At 41.5% G+C, this 17,946-nt stretch overlaps 1 protein-coding gene across 36 annotated transcripts in view; it reads right to left on the bottom strand.

Moving 5' to 3' along the window:
* MAGI1 (membrane associated guanylate kinase, WW and PDZ domain containing 1) overlaps positions 1-17,946 on the bottom strand; it is a 685,324-nt gene that overhangs the window by 75,750 nt on the left and 591,628 nt on the right. For all 36 annotated transcript variants that reach the window (XM_008260889.4, XM_008260891.4, XM_008260892.4 and 33 more), the window contains 3 exons: positions 13,013-13,070; positions 8,771-8,892; positions 5,848-5,940 (listed from right to left, as the gene is read on the bottom strand). In XM_008260889.4, coding sequence (XP_008259111.3) covers positions 5,848-5,940; positions 8,771-8,892; positions 13,013-13,070 — 273 coding nt within the window. The remainder of the gene's footprint in view (positions 1-5,847; positions 5,941-8,770; positions 8,893-13,012; positions 13,071-17,946) is intronic.

Below are 17,946 nucleotides of genomic sequence, written 5' to 3'. Positions count from 1 at the left end.
GAGCAGAATTTTCCCTCTCTGCTAATTTCATTTCCTAGTCCTGCCCTTGCTATTGCTTCCTCATCTGTTCCACCCTTCTTCTACCAAAAACGTTAGCCACGAAAACAACAGAAGAACACACACACACCCCTGTAGTAGGAGCCTGGCACCCAGGAAAGAAAGTTATTTTTGGTTAGCTCCATCTAAAAGGCCTTAAAAGGTCTCTGGGCTTGCATACAGCTTTTAATTGCATATTTTCAAAGATTCTGGCTCTGAACAATAAGGTTCTTCTCAACTGCCCAAGTCGAAGGCCAGCTCACAACACCCTCCTCCCTAACACAGTCCCAAGGTTTATTGGAAGCTTGACAAACTCCATCCAGCCCTGTCGCTATGGCTTAGGAGATGCCTGAGGAGGATGCACAGTGCGAAGTCATCTGCCAGAAAACCAAGAGGGTGATGTCACCTGCAGCAAGGGCTTTGGGGAGACAGCTGCCAAGGCAATTAGTGGATGGAAAGTTGAGGACAGGTGATCCAACAGGAGTTGGGGTGGGAAGGCCTAGACTCCAGCGGCAGAGGCTGCTGGGAGTTGAGGGAAGAGCATTTCACTTACACAGGGACATCAACAGCTGTACTTTCCAGGGGGACCTCCCCGACTACTTCATTAAAGGCTGTGGTTCCTCCTCCCTCCTTTAGTTCTGTCCTTAGCATTTACCACCTTCCAAACATCTGAGCTACTGGCTGCTCTCCTGTCTCACTGTCCCCACTCGCAAGCATCAGGGGGCACTGCCCACGGCCCTGCGCACATGTGAAAATCCGCAAGAATCTAAGCACCACGAGGATTCCTTTTTGTGTTCACTGCCTCTGGAATATGGTCCGGTATATTTTAGGTGCTGAGTGAATGAATAAACAAACAAAAGCACAAAGCTGTGAGACTTAACCTACCTTTGAGAAGCCTAAAAAGAGATGTTGTGTATTAGAATTTTGTACACTTCTAACAGACACAGTTAGAAGATGTGAAAATGTGCCTGGGAGTCTACCTGAAAAAATTTTGAATACCATTAACCAATTCTGGGATTAGAATGTTTTCACCTTGATAGAGACAGGAACAGACTTTGAAATTGTACCATGGAATCCCGTATCCTATGTGTAACTGGGGAGAGATGATCAGAGGTTTTCCCATTTTGCACACTTTATTATGTTTTATGAATGGGTGGGTCATTATCTAAGGTAGCTTTGGGGAACAAATGCTGTTCTCTCTCCAAGCAGTACAACTTGGAGTTCTCTGCTTGCAGCTCTGTATTAACATGTAATGTTTGGATACGCCACCTTCTGTTGACCATCCACCAGTTCTAGGACCTAGCTATACATAAAAATCACCTGGGTAGAGTCTAGAAATTCTAATTCCTACCCTAGACTCACTTTATCAGGAGCTCTTGGGTGTTAGCTCAAAACCTGAGTAATCCTTGTACTTGAACAACACTTGAGTGCTTGTTTCCCACTGGGCTGGCACTGTGTTTGATACTAGAGCTCAAATGCCCTCTACCAGTGCTGTCCAGTAGCACTTCTGCTACGATGGGAATGTTCCATTCCTGCACTGTCTGATATGGCAGCCACGAGCCACATGTAGTAACGGAGGCCCTGAAACGCAGCTACTGGGACTGAGGAACTCAGTTATTCATTTTTTAATTATAAAAAACGTATATGGAAAACATACAACCTGTGGCAACCTTACCAGACAGTATGGAACACAGACTATGCAATGAGGCATCATGTGAAAAACAACCACACCAAGGTTTTAGACAAAAGTTAAACCAATCCCAGTGACAATGAGCCTTCAGATCTGTGCTCAACTGCTTACTTGCGGTGTGGCCTCGAGAAAATTACTAAAGCTCTCTTTAAGTTTTGCACCTACCACACATGACAGTTGTGATGAGTAACTGTGGCGGACGATGCCAATAAAGTGCTCAGGCAGGTGCCTCGCACACAGGAAGAGCTCAGAGGTCTTTATTTTGACAGTGTTCTTGGTAGAGTGACTACAGCAGAAGGGTGGCTCCAAAAATCTCCCTTCGAGCCTACACTTGAAACTGGAGAGTTTGCCTGAGAGCACATCTCTAAATCCACTACATGCTGGGATGAGAAGTGTCTTCTTGATCCGGGGAGAGTTCAGGTGAGCAGTGAATTTAGCAAAATTCACATCAAACACTCTAACCGAGTTAGGTATACAGCTTCTTCTGATAATACTATCAACACTCACATGGTACATAACACACAAGACTAGATAGCGGACTAGCAAATGGGTAACTGAGGATCTCAACCAATGAGAATAAAGTCTAAGTGTTTATCACAATTACACTTTGACTACAAAGGTCTGGATTCTAAAAGGTTTCTTTGGTATCAATTACATTCCAAAGATTCAAAGACAAAAACCAACATGGAAACCATGCAGTAGAAGGACTGTAAGGACAAATGAGCCAATGCCAGGAGAGTTCAGAGAGCAGAAACTTTTCCAGGCCACTATCAAACCCAAGCAGACTAATGAAGAAAGGAAAAACAAAAAGCAGAGAAGAAAAAAATCTGACAGGACATTTCTCATGCAGGTAAATGCTACCTCGACTCTACTCAGTTGGTGACTTAAGCGTTTAGCACCCAGAACCCAAACCTTAAAACTTTAATTTATGGAATTACTGATAATCCTTTAAAGAAGCTTGGCCTACCTATCATATACATATGGGTGGATGGATGGGTGGATCCAAGAGTACTTCATGTAGTTCATGGGAAAACAGAATGAATAAAGTTCATTTTGGTGCAAAAGTTTTTGAAAGCCATGCATTGTTTTTTTTTTTTTTTTAATAAATATTTTATTTATTTATTTGAGAGAGAATCACACAGAAACAGAGGGAAAGATAGAAAGGTCTTCCATCTGCTGGTTCACTCCCCAAATGGCCCCAGTGACCAGAGCTGGGCCCATCCAAAGCCAGGAGTCAAGAGCTTTTTCTGGATCTTCCATGTGGGTGCAGGGGTCCAAGCACTTGGGCCATCTTCCACTACTTTCCCAGGACATAAGTAGAGAGCTGAATGAGAAGAGGCGCAGCCAGGACATGAATCAATGCCCATATGGGTTGCTGGCACTGCAGGAGGAGGCTTAGCTTACTACACCACAGTGCTGGCCACCAAGCATTGTATTTCAAAATATACTTTTTTCATGAGCTTCCTGAAGACCCCTTGTATGCATGGACTTCAAAAATTTTAGCCCCCAGATAAATTTAAAATTCCATTTCCACAAACTTTTTGAGGTACCCTCATACACATATATATTGTTACACTCAATTATCAACTTCAGCAGAAATTAGGTACCAAGGATTGGAGCCTGATTTGAGGTTAGCCACAGTGGAAAAAATATAATAATCATCACAGTCTCCTGCTTCCACGGGACCCAAAGTCTAACGAGGAAATTACTGTTAAATAGCAGAACACAAACAAACATGAACCATACCTGCTAAGTGTTATAAGCAAGACAGACAGGGTGCTGTGAAGAGTGAATATGATATGGGAATCAAGGAAAGACCTCAGAAAAGCAGGGGTTAGCAAAGGAGGGAGTTGGAGGGAAAGACAGCCGTGCACATGCAAAAGCCTAGAGATGGTCCAGCTGCACCGGTACGAGGGCATAACAGAGGGTGGTGTCACTAATGGACTGTCAAAGAGAGAAGGGCAAGACTATGGGAGCCTGCAGAAGGAATCTGATAATTAAAAAATATTAATGAAGCCACAATCATGTTCATATTAATATATTATCTACTAGGTTCTAGTTACTATCACCACAAAAAAGTACATTTATGCCAGAAGAAATTATTTCTACCTAATTTCAATATTAATCTAGGGCAACGTCAGCACAGAATTTCTTCCTTATAAAAACTATCATAGGGAAATAAAAATCAGAGAAAAGAGTATCCCACCTAGCTTTTTTTTAAACTGTGGTTTAATTTTTTAAAATTTATTTGTAAGTCAGTTAGATGGAGAAAGAGGGAGACAGAGATCCTCCATCAGCTGGTTCACTCTCCAAATGATCAACAGCTGGGGCTGGGCCAGGCCACAGCCAGGATCCAGGAGCTTCTTCCAGGTCTCCCATGTGGGTGCAGGGCCCAAGCACTTTGGCCACCCTCCACTGCTCTCTGCTGCTCTCCCAGGCATATTAGCAGGGAGCTGGATCGGAAGTGGAGCAGCAGGGACTCGAACCATCGCCCTTATGGGATGTTGGTGCTGCAGGCTGTGGCTTTATGTGTGGAGCCAGAGTATCGCCCCCATCTAGCTTTTTTCCACACTTGAACTCTCTAAAAATGCATACAGGAAGAAGGCAAATCTTAGAAGTGTTTTATTTGTTCTATACCACGCACTTTCCCCAACTCTGTCAAACAGGATGTTTCTTCTAGTTCTGCTATTTAGAAGCAAAAATCTGAGCAAAACCCTTTCCTCTCACTGAAGAGGAAGGAGGCCTGAAGTAGCATGGTTCTGGAGCCTCCAATTTTCAAGAATGAACCCCTCTAGGGGGTTCAAACTATTTGTGAATGTAAACCAGTGAGACCCACTGAAAAATAAAACAGGTATAAATGCCAAAACTGGGGCTGGCGTGTGGCACAGCAGATTAATCAGCAACTTGCAAAGCTAACATCCATATGGGAGCTGTTTCAAGTTATGGCTTCTCTGTTTCTGATCCAGCTCCCCACTAATGTGCCTGGGAAAGTAGTGGATAGGGGCCCAAGTACTTGGCTTGTGTTACCTATGTGGGAGACCCAGATGGAATTCCAGGCTCCTGGCTTTGACCTGGTCCAGCCCTGGCTATTGTGGGCATCTGGGGAGCAAACCAGTAGATGGAAGATCTCTGTCTCTCTCTCCCTCCCTCAGTGTCACTCTTCCTTTCAAGCAAATAAATGAATTATCCTTTAAATGCCAAAATTGTGGCACGAACAGGGGATAAGAACTGAAAAGTGCAATATTAAACCATTTACACTGACAGGAAGATCTCAGATAAAAGCAAATATATTGATGAGTATTCTGAAATACTTAATGCTGAATTTTGAGTTTGCTTTATTCAACATAGTATAAACAGATTCCAAGTCAGCAATTCCCAAGTGTAGAATGGTTCTGCACCCCAGGGACATCTGGCAATATTTGGAAACATTTCTGGTTGTCACACCTGGGGGTAGGAGATGGGGTGTATGCTCCTGGCAACTAATGGACAGAGGCCAGGGTGCTGCTAACCCTCCCATAATTAAGTCTCACACACCAAGAATTATCTGGCAAGGCCAGCATTGTGGCACAGTGGGTAGAGCTGCTGCCTAGGATGTCGGCACCCCAACTGGGCAGCAGTTCATATCCTGGCTGCTCCACTTCTTATCCAGCTCCTTACTAATGACCCGGGAAAAGCAGTGGAATATGGCCCAAGTACTTGAGTTCCTGCACCCATATAGGAGACCCGGATTGGCCCTGCCCTGGCTGTTGTGGCCACCTGGGGAATGAACCAGCCGATGGAAGATCTGTCTTTCCTTCTCTCTGTGTAACTCTGACTTTCAAATAAAAATTGATCTTTTAAAACAATTATCTGGCAAAAAATGTCAATAGTGCTGAGGCTGAAAACTCTTAGTTTAATTGTTCATTTAACAAGTAGTCCTGACTTTGAGAGTATCACCAAGAGTTAAAGAAACTGACTCAGAAAAATTTTTTGGACAAGTCTGATTAACAATACATCCAGATCTGCTTTCATTATTAATGGCTTTCACTATCAAAGGAATGATCTGAGAGTTACAAAAGCCCACTTTTTAATAACAAGATTTTTTGACATAAAACCAAGATGCAATCACAAAAACACCATACCCTGAAGTGGAGCTTCTCTGGCTGGCTCCGGATTGCTCGGGGGGTGGCTTGGAATCACAGGAGGCACAAGGGATGAATGATCTTCCGTCCACTCTAGAATAAAGAACAGAAACAGCTTCCTGTTTTTCCTTCTAATGGCTGGACGACTGACAAGTCCCCTCCTTCTTGGTAACACCCAAAGCACTGAGATCAAAGGCAGAGAGCTTTGAGTCCGTAGAAAAGTAGGGAAAAAAAAAAAAAAAAAAAAAAAAAAGCAGCTTTGAGTCAGTAGAAAAGGGAATACAGTGGTGTGGGCTGGTGAGGGGAGGCTGGGCCCCTGTGCTGCGCCTGGGGTTCGGGAGGTTAGATGACAGAGGAGGCTGAGCCTGCCCAGGCGGGGTATGAGGACAGGGATGGCTCCATCAACTGTGAGCGCATCCTAAGCCTCCCAGCTCCACAGATTCAACTGGGCCACTGAGTTGCTGCAGGCAGAAGCAAGATCCTGCCACTAGGAGGCCACCTAATGTCTAAAAATAAAAGCCATGATTCTTCTGGAAAAAAAAGAGAAAAAGAAATTGGTGTCTGACCTCTTTTTCTCCTGTCAGATGGTCATGGAAACAAATATTGTGATACCTATCTATTCACCCATCGATCAATCAATTGATGTATTGATCTCAACACACAAAACCTCTATTTCTCCAGAGTCCAAAGTGAGAATAAGAAATATTGATTGGTGATCAATATATTTAACTATATATAGATATATATACCAACAAAAGCTCCACTTCTCTGTCTAGAATCCCAACTGGGAATAAATAGGAAACACCAGGGAAGACAGTCACCCAGGACAGTCCTACAAAGGAGAAACGTCACTAATGCGATTCATACCAACTGCAGAGGGAGCCAGGCGGAGGAAGGCACTCTCAGCAGGTTGTTCAGGTGCAACTCTGAAACCTGGGGTGGGGGGGTGTCATGACTCTAATCCTGATCCTAACCACGGGAGTACTTCAAAACATTCATGGAAAATCGGAATAACACATTATTTTGATAAAAAACTTGTGAAATCCATGTATAGATTTTTTTTTAGTAATATGCATTCACCATGAACTTCCTAAAGTTCCTTCCTCTAGTCTTAATCACCTTGGAGGCCCCGAAGTAATTCACAGTGAGTGTGCTTTGGGGGTCTCCTGGCTTCACTTTCTAGTGCAGCTAACACATTCAATCGCCTGTTCCCATTCCACAAACTACTTCTGAACACTACCAGGATTCACAGCTTAGAAAACACATTCTTTTAGAGGCTCTTTTTAAATAGAAAAAGAATTAAGGTATAGAAGAGAACTTTATAATGGGCAAATAAATGTAGACACATGCATCTACACACTCTTTAAATTACACAGGGTAGGGCAGCAGTCAGCTAGCTTGTATACAGCCTGGGAGCCAAGAACAGTTTTCAAATTTTTAAATAGCTGGGGAAAAATGTGGAATATTTTATGACACATGAAAATGACATGAAATTCAAATGACAGTGTCCAGAAGTAAGGTTATACCGAAACACAGCTACACCAACTCATTTACAAGTTGTCCATAGCTGTTTTTATCTGCAACAGCAACATTAGGTGTCACAGAGACTGCATGAATCACAAAGACTGAAATGTTTACTATATGGCCATTTACAGAAAAGTTTGTGAACCCATAATCTAAGGTATTGTATTTATTCAATATTACAGTATCCAGAAGTACTAGACTTGACCTTCATACATTTGATATTCACATACTGAAGGGGTACTCAACCCATAACATTAAAATGTTTTAATCAAAAATTGGAAAAATCTAATTATCTACTAATAAATGGATAGTTAAATAGTGGTGAAGACATTCATAAAATGGAATATTATGTAGCTATTAAAAGTATATAATAGGGGCTTGTACTATGGCATAGTGGGCAAAGCCGCCGCCTGCAGTGCCGGCATCCCAAATGGGTGCCGGTTCGAGATCCAGCTGCTCCACTTCCGATCCAGCTCTCTGCTATGGCCTGGGAAAGCAGTGGAAGATGGCCCAGGTCCGTGGGCCCTTGCATCCACATGGGAGACCTGGGAGAAACTCCAGGCTCATGGCTCATGGCTCCGGCTATTGCAGCCATTTGGGGAGTGAACGAGCAGATGGAAAACCTCTTTCTGCCTCTGCCTCTCTGTAACCCTGCCTTTCAAATAAATAAATAAATTTTGTAAAAAAAAAAAAAAGTAAATATATAATAAAAATATATATTAAATGACTGATAAGTCTAAGAAATAAAAAGTGAGCAAACTATATGTAGTTATGATCTGATTTTGTAAACACATGAAAATCTGCAAACCCTTGGGAAATTTTTGCACAGTGTTTACCTCTGAGAATGTGATAGGGCAAACAGGTAAGAACCTCCTTCTCTTTACCCTGAACTTCTCAGATTTTTTTCTTATAAACAACATTAAGTAACCCGTCACTTTTTAAAAGCACTCAAAATTACCATCTCTTTCTGATTCTTATAGGTCATTTTCCCCAACTTAAAAGTGAGTCTCATGTCCAGGAACTCAGCTTAACGGGGAAATGCTAAGAGTAGTTGGGAATGAGACAGTGGCTATGAAGAACCGTGCCACGGCAAGGCGAATCCATCAACCACGAGACAGCTCCTGGATCAAAGGATGCTCTTATCTAGTTATCTGGATCAAAGGACGCTCTTGTCTAGTTAAGGTGGAGGTTGGGAGCTTTTGAGTTGGGACCCCACAGCAGCTATCCAGCGGGGCTGCTGGGATTTCAGCAGCAGCTCTGTATTCTTGCTGCCGGGACATCAACTCAGAGTGGCAGAACGAGTCAACCATCAAGGCCAGTTTTGACCACACGGGGGTGTCATTGCCCAGCCTTCGCCCTAGGTTCCCTGCTGGAGAGAAGTCTCCCGGGAAGGGCTAACCTTCTGCTGGCGGCGGCTGCTGCTGCTGCTGCTGTTGTTGCTGCTGCTGCTGCTGCTCAAGCTGCTTCTTCCGTTTGGCTTCTAGAACTGGATTCTCATATTGTGTCTTCCTGTTGATGTGGCTGGGGAAGAAGGAAAATAATATTCAGCTAGGCAACACTGCATTTCACCAGCAAAATGCCAATCAGGCCAGTACTGGGTAAGTGGGTGGTCTGAGAGGCTGACCCTCCAGTGTCAAAATGCACCATTAGGAAGAGGCCATAAAAACAAATGGTTTCCATTACTGAATGCTTATATGCCCCTAGCACTGTGTTAGCAGTTTTACATGCACTTACGTGAAAATTCCCTGTAACTGACAGCATGGTAAATTCTACTTTTATCCACAAGATTGTCCCCCCTTATTTGTGGGGGACATGTTCCAAGATACCCCACAGATGCTTGAAACTGTAGGGAGTACCAAATTATATGTATATATATATATATGTATATGTATAAAATATATATATTATATATTATATATGACTGACATGATATATATTACATAGACATGGGATTTATGTAAATATATATGATTGACATATATATTACATGTAGACATGTAATTTTTCCTACATATACATACCTATGATGAAGTTTAACTTCAACATTAGGTACAATAAGAGATTAACAATTTGCCATACATCTCAGCAACCTCAGTACATGATTTCATTCTTTCCTTACTTAGAATTCTCACCTTTTCAGTGAAAAGAAGCACTTTACAACTTCTCTTGACAAAATCGATTTGCCAGCGTCCTCACTCTTGCTCTTTGGGGCATCAGTCAGTAAGATAAAGCTTACGTGAACACAGACACTGGGACACCTCTGTGGATGACCTGATAACGGAGCGGGCTACCACGTGACTAACAGGTGGCTGTGTATACAGCACGGGGATGCTGGACGAATGGATGACTGACAGATCAGGCAGCAAGAATGAGACAGCATGAGATCTCCTCTTGTGACTCAGGACAGCGCACTGTTGAAAATTTCTAAACCGTTTTTTTCTGAAATTCTCTACTGAGTATTTCTGAACCACAGGTGACTCTAACTGACATAGCAGAAAGCAAAACTGAGTAAGGGAGACTACTGCATTTTATGGATAAGGAAGTAAGTTTCTGAGCGGTTAATAACTCAGCTAAGCTACCTGTAAGCAGTGTAAGCGTGCAAGCTCCAGTCTGCCTGCTTTCACACGCTAGGATGTTAACCACTGACCCTTCTCAAGAAGGGAAATCTGCTTTAATTCGACATGAAATAGAAATAGAATAAGAAAAATAAAAACCAAGCAGATGTGACATACTGTCTGTGACATACAGGGCAGGAACTGCTGTGAAATTTTCTACCATATGCTTTGCAGAAGCATAAGCATTTAGCCAAAGAACAGAGTTTTTAAAAGGACTTTACAACATCTGTTGACTATTGTGATCAACAGACCTGGGAAAAGGATTAAAAGTATAGCTGTAAGGCAAAGAAACTGCAAATATAGCTGACCTAAGCAGATGTGATGTGTTCAAAGTGGCAGAGATTCAGAACTTTTGAATGGCCTCCAGATTGGTAAGGTCATGGCAAATACACACACACACACACACACATATGAAAATATATACACAAAGATGGCTTTTACAATGGCCTTATTTAGTGTGGGTGTGTATATATGGGCTATACATTTCAAAATGTTATGGAAATTGGAATTAAAGGTATGTTTATTTGGGCACAAAAAGTTTCTGAAATCCATACATATGAAGGCCATCTATAAGTTCAGGGAAAACAAGTATTATAAAAAAAGTATGAATTTCAAATTTTTTTTTAAATTTACTTATTTGAGAGGCAGACAGAAACAAGAGAGAGCCTGCATCTTCTGGTTCATTCTGCAAATGCCTGTATTGGCTAGGGGGCTGAAACCAGGAGCTGGGAAGTCAAGCTAGGTGTCTCATATGGATAGCAGAAACCCATCACTTGGTTACTCATTGCTATCTCTCAAGGCCAGAAGCTGAAGCTCAGTATAGAAACCAGGTACTGCAAAACCATATGTGGACATGCTAACAAACACCATAACTGCTAAGCTGAAAGTCCCAATATGTTTGTGTGTTTATACTTTAATTCAAAACCATTTTATTTCTTAGAAGTTAGGGAATATACTTATCATATACTTATTTAGAACACTAAAGATATATATTTTAAAATCAGGCTTTATTTTTAAAAGCAGCTGTGTCAAACAGATAAATTGATTACCTTTAATTCCTATTAAAATTTTTTATGTCCTAATTCTTGCTGGCAATTTTCAAAGAAACATTAATAAACATGGAGATCACATATTAAAAGACACAGAATCGAGAACTGAAGGGCAGGATGGCAACCTGCCTCTCAAACCATGTCTCTTTGGTGGTCACAGCTGTTCTCACCTGTTCCTTTTTCTCTCTTAATGCACAAACAAGATGAAGGGCAAGACAAAAGGAGCCCCAAATAGGAGAAACCTCACCATACACCTACAAGAAAAATAATCTTTGGGGGCAAACAAAGGACATTATTTTACTCCTATAAATGGCGAGATAATGACCGCATTTGCTTCTTCATCATACCCCAAAATGCCAATCCACTGTGTCAGTTAAAGAGGAAGCAATATTAGGACTGGCCAAGAACACTTGCTACTCTGAACTCATAATTTTACACAATATTTGACTGGGCATTTTACGGTCTGGCATTTGTGTATCATATGCTCCCATTACCATGGTATTGTACAGATAACATTTCACAGCCAGCAACATGAGGCTGAGACACCCCATCTTCATCCTAACAGAAAATGTTATGATGATACATTTATTTGGCATTTATTTGTCTTTTATTAGTTCTCTTTCATCTTTCTTACAGGAAATGGCACGAAGCCTATTTTGTCAATGTCCTATCTCTTGAGTATCTTTTTCCTATCATCAGTGGTTCTGCTGAAAGCAAAGAGTGAGCCCAATGCTGGAATACGGCACATAGTGAACAGGACCCAAGAAGGGCTTGGAAATCATCAGAAGTCATGTGTAGGGTTCTCCAGCAAGGGACAGGCATGGGGTGCACAAGGCCTTGTAGCTCAGCCAGAGTTGCCACTTCCTGCTTGTTCTTGGCAACATTTGATAAATGATTAAGATCTATCTTACCTTTGGAGAATGTGTGAGCGAAGAAATAACAATGAATGAGAAGTTCAGATCTGGGCAGGGCAAAAAGGAGGCTAAACAGGTCCCTGTCCTCCTGAAGATGAACAACTCTTATTCATCAAGTCCAACAAACCCCTCTTTTCTCAATTGACTTGGCTGGGTCTTAGTGAAATAAACAAAACGGATCTTGCTCTTCTAAATTTAATAACATGGCATGTTAAATTCAGAGTTACTGCATATTTTCTTTTTTGAAGATTTATGTTTATTTATTTGAAAGGCAGAGTGACAGGGAGAGAGAGGGAGATACAGAAAGAGATCTTCCATCCACTGGCTCATTCTCCAGATGGCTGCAACAGTCAAGGCTGGGTCAGGGAGGAATCCAGGAGTCAGAAACTCCATCCAGGTCTCCCACGTCATTGGCATGGGTCTAACTTCTTGGACCATCTTCCACAAGTTCATTAGCAGGGAGCTGGATCTGAAGTAGAGCAGTCAGAACTTGAACCAGCATGACACCAATGCAGGCAGCAGTTTAATTTGCTGTGTCACAATGCCAGCCAACTGCATATATTTTCTTGTTCATTAAAATGTACACATACGTGGGCACTGTGGTGACAGGTTAAGCTGCCACTGGGGATGCCCACATCCTATATTGGAGTGCCAATTCAAGTTCCAGCTACTCAGCTTTCAATTCAGCTTGCTGCTAATGTGCCTGGGAAGGCAGTCGATGTTGGCCCAAGTACTTCGGTTCTTGCCACCCATGTGGGAGACCCAGAAAGAGTTCCTGGCTCCTGGTTTTAGCCTGGCCCAACTCTAGCTGTTGCAGGCATCAAGGGAGTAAACCAATGATGGAAGATCTATCTCTCTCTGTCTCTCTCTCCTTCCCTCTGTGGCACTCTGCCTTTCAAATAAATAAATCTTAAATATATATATATACACACACATCTCCATTATAAAATATTATTTTATGGTTATTTAGTGTGACTCTTGTCATGATGAGAAGTCTGTCTAGCATCCATGTAAATCAATAGAGGAGCACAAAGAACCATGTACATTGTAAACAGGCACTTACTCTACATAGTAGATACCATAGACAGGGTCTTCGATCTTTTCCCAACCAGCAGGCAGTTCTGAAAAATAAATCATGTTTAGAGCAAAAAGTGTACATTCTCAAAAAAAATTTAGAGATTTTCAACAACTGAGTTAGACAAAAAGAGAAAGCCTCAACCAAATGCCTTAACGCCAATTCAAACTATTCATCCTAACTGCCCCCCCCGATAGCATGTATTATTTTTATCAGTATATTCTCTACATGAAAAGCCATCCTTCATCTACTGTTATTTTTCTCAAGAAAATAAACTTTAATAAAATGCAGTTCCCATACGCCTTTATTCTAAAGCAACTACTAAGTTACAGTTCAATGGAACTACAGCTGAAACTAGTCTTGAGTGCCTTGTTCCTACCTTCAGTATCCACAATTCCTTTTTCTTTCTAGACTACCTTAACATTTTCTAGACTACCTTTTCATTTGCAATACAATAGTGTTGTTATGCTCTCACCGGAATAAAATCAAATCTGCATCTTATTTTCTCCTGGTTCCTATTTAAGAAAGCTATGGAGTAAATAAAATGCCTACATGGAGTAGGGTTTCTGAATTGCAGGAATCAATCACTTCACTACTGTGTGTGGGCCAGTCCATCTTCCCTAGAGCTTTACCTATGAAAGCAGGAACACAGGTCCTGCTCCCCAAGAACTCACTACTTATGAGGGATAGCTTTATCCTTCAGTGGCACAGGGGGAATGTATGTGCCCCTCTGAAAGTTCAATCATGTTCTACTGGACTGGACTTTATAAGGTTTCATATCAAAGAGCATAACTTTACCAACTACAAATTAGTGAATTCCATGAACAAGACTGTTACTATGGGAGGGCCCATTGCCTCAGATGAATTCACTCAGTGAAAGAATTAACTGTTTTGTGTTCTGTGTCATTAAACAATCCTTTCAGGCATGGCAGCAATGAAATGACTCAATTTTAAAACTGTTTCAATATACGTAGTCAAAGCTAGCCTGTGTAACAGCTTACTCCAAGATGAATCAGTATGCCTAGAAGTAGCTGGTTAAGACTAACTTGAATGGAATACTACCAACACTTGAAATATCAGTTATTTCAAAATCATCTTTTCTCAATTCAAGGAACTGGGTGGTCACTATTTTCAAATAATGTCCTTTTCATCAGAATAGAGAGCTTACAAATGCCATAAACAGTTGCAGATGGAAATGAAGGCAGCCGGGTGCACATCAACACAGACTAATCATTCAAAGTTTATGTTTTGTTAAGATTTGGCTGTACATCAAGAGATGTTAATTTCATGATTTTTGCTCCACATGTTACCTATCTGCACACAAAGAGACAGGTTTTCCCCTTTTCTTCTAATTTATTTATTTATTTTTTTAAACTTAGCAAGTTTTAAAAAAGTCTTTGAATTCTAGAAGACATAAGCTACTAAAATGCAAGACACGTCCAATTTGCAGATGTTGATACAACTTGACATGCTTTATATACCGAGTCCTGTGGCCTGATGCAAATCAAATGCCTGAAAAATGGTTTCCCCTTACAAAGCTGGAAATTACCATTTAAATGAAAATAAATCAGGAAAATATTTCCAAAGAGTTGAAAAATCGAAGATTAAAAAAATGCAAATTGGTGCACAGTCACACATTTGTATGGGGTAGAAGAGTAGGTGAAGTTGGAGGGGATTGCACTGTATTTAATTAAACCAGACCTCTCTGCAAAATCAGCAATCTGACAATCTGAAATATCTGACCTCATGGTCTTCAGATAAAACAGGAAAAACATTAAGCATTCAATTCACTCCATTATTAATCCGAAAAACATCTACTGAGCACCTACTCTTTGCCCGAGAATGTGTTAGCTATTAGGGATACAAAGATAAATACAAGGGCACTATCTTATCAGAAAATCTAACCACATTGTGTGTGTTTTGATGGAACTCTAAGGAAGGTATAGGAAAAGCTACTCTTGCCTTTTTACCTGTCACCTAGTCGACAATTTAACATTCTGGGGTCCAGAAATGGAGCCAGTCAACTGACACTACTGGACATGCCTCAATGTAAACACATCCTCTAGAACAGATACCACAAACTCCAGGCATCTTCCAGTTGCTCAAGTTAAAACTCATTTTACATTGAAACGATAGATTTCTCACTTCCAATGTGGTGATTAACTTAATCACAGGAATTAGTCTTCTAAAGCTGAAAATAGAAATGGGTCATGGATTTTAAAAAGGAAGATGTTTGTCCTACAATTTGCCATTTGGTTCTAAAAAAATTGAACATGGTAGAAAATATGTAAGCCTCGAAAGTGATAACATTATGATTCTTTTTTTTAATGAATGCTTTGAAGAATCCTAGAGAGGCATCTACCTAAACACTGCCAGGAAGTAGACCAGACTATACAATCTAAAACATAGACTTCAGGAGGAGCTAAGACTTTTCTGGCATTGCTCGGATTGGGTGTTGAGCCTTAGCACTAACCCTTCTGGTCTTATCTGTTACTTATCTTGGACCTAAGTCTTTCTCTTGGGTTTCTCTCAAAAGACAACGATGCATTAAAAGCAAAGAAGCTTGTAAAACCCACAGTACAGTGCCTGGAACACAGGAAGTGCTCCCAAAAAAATGGCAGCTGTTCCAAGAAAGGACAAAAGGGACAGATCAGATTTCCAGGGCCTTGGTGCTTGCTACTACTCTCCCTTCTGAAAATCCCATGCTGCCCTACTTTGTCACCACAGAAGCAAATATTGAGTAAATGTTCTGAGCTCTTTTCTAAAGAGATTTGTCAGTGTACAGATGGGAATATCAGAGATAAACATCAAAATGCTGACTTAGTTTTGGTTGAGAGGGGAACTCAATTTCTCATGTCTACTGCTCCTGGTTGGCTTCATCACATGAATCCCCTATTGTTCCCAATGAAGGTCCTGCGGGTGCTTTAGAATTCTGGGGAGATATCTGCAGAACAGGTGATAAATTGTGCAAACTCAAAGTGCATAATGGAGCTACTGACCCAGCTCACAGAAAAGAGTTCAGAAATGACAACTCTATAATCAAATGATCTGTGTCCAACACCCAAGCCAACCACCCACGCCTCCCAGAGGCAGATTAGAGAGAGGGTTTCCTTGTCACATCTGGAATCGCATTGTTCACAGAAAACCTGACAGTGGCTATTGTGTGAAATTACGAGCCTCTTATTAAGAAAATGGGCAGTGGGCTTGTCAGTGGAATCTGGAATGAATGTAATGGAACACAGCATACGTGTGCACATGTGTAGACAAAAATCAAGGGTCCTATCTCTACTCTTCCTAGCAGCACACACTGGGACCATGTCTATAGTACGACACATTTCTCCCTTGCTCCTATTGAAGGGAGAAGGTACTACTGTTGAGATACTGAAAAATCTAACAGAATAGAAATAGGAAATAAACAATAAACACACTCGTTTTGCATAAGGAAAATTGAGTTAGGTCTTATACAACTTTATCTACACAATTTAATATCAATGGGTTGCTAAGTTCATTTTAAAAAAAGATTTATTTATTTGAAAGGCAGAGTTACAGAGACAGAAAAAGAGAGTGGCCAGCGTCGCGGCTCACTAGGTTAATCCTCCGCCTGAGGCGCTGGCACACTGGGTTCTAGTCCCGGTTGGGGTGCCCGATTCTGTCCCAGTTGCTCCTCTTCCAGTCCAGCTCTCTGCTGTGGCCAGGAAGTGCAGTGGAGGATGGTTCAAGTGCTTGGGCCCTGCACCTGCATGGGAGACCAGGAGAAGCACCTGGCTCTTGGCTTCGGATTGGCATGGTGCACCAGCTACAGTGTGCTGGCCGAGGCGGCCACTGGGGGGGTGAAACAACAGAAGGAAGACCTTTCTCTCTGTCTCTCTCTCTCACTGTCCACTCTACCTGTCTGCCTGTCAAAAAAAAAAAAAAAAAAAGAGAGAGAGAGAGAGCGAGAGAGAGATACAGAGAAAGAGAGGTCTTCCATCTGCTGGTTCACTCCCCATATGGTTGCAATGGCCAGTGCTGGGTCGATCTGAAGCCAGAATTCGGGAGTTTCTTCCAGATCTCCCATGTGGGTGCAGGGGCCCAAGCACTTGGACCATCTTCCACTGTTTTTCCAGGATTGGCATGGAGCTGGATTGGAAGTGGAGCAGCTAGGACTTGAACTGGTGCCCATATAGGCTGCCGGCAATGCAGGTGGCAGCTTTACCTGGTATAACTCAGGGCTGGCTCTGATAGTTCATTTTTAATAAAATTAGGTTCCAATTATCTTATCACACAGATTGAGCTGCAGGGTAATCCTACCATCATGACTACAAGGGTAACTTACTAAACATTAAAAAAAAAATAAATCCTTCAATAGTTATTGACTCTCTCTTGCATGTCCATGCAAGAGGATACTTTCCAAACAATAAGAAAAATTAGATTTTTATATAAGAGCTAAATTTTATTATATCATAATTCAAGTCAATCATGACTGATTATGTAAGAAAAACAAAACCAAATCAAAGCAATAATCTACATTAAATATGTATATATTTTCAGGTCCTAAGTCAATTGTAAAAAGACTAGGTATATTAAATAAGCTTAAGACATTTCAATTCATACTGATGTTAATTAATTTTCTACTTAAAAAAAAAAAAAAAAAAACTGGGGCTGGCATTGTGGCATAGCAGGTTAAGCTTCCGCCTGAGATGCCAGCATCCCAAATAGGCACTGGTTTGAGTCCCAGCTGCTCCACTTCTGATCTAGTTTCCTGTTAATGCATCCAAGAAAGCAGCAGAAGATGGCCCAAGTGCTTGGGCCCCTATACCCATGTTGGAGATCCAAAGGAAGCTCTAGTATCCTGGCTTTGGCATGGCACAGCCCTGGCTGTTGCAGGAATTTGGGAAGTGAGCCAGTGGATGGAAGATTCTCAATCTCTCTCTCTCTCCCAC

This window comes from Oryctolagus cuniculus, chromosome 10, assembly GCF_964237555.1.
Source record: "Oryctolagus cuniculus chromosome 10, mOryCun1.1, whole genome shotgun sequence".
In the NCBI taxonomy this organism is placed as follows: domain Eukaryota; kingdom Metazoa; phylum Chordata; class Mammalia; order Lagomorpha; family Leporidae; genus Oryctolagus; species Oryctolagus cuniculus.
Note: the sequence above shows the minus strand (reverse complement) of the source record. Positions and strands in the feature narration are given on the sequence as shown.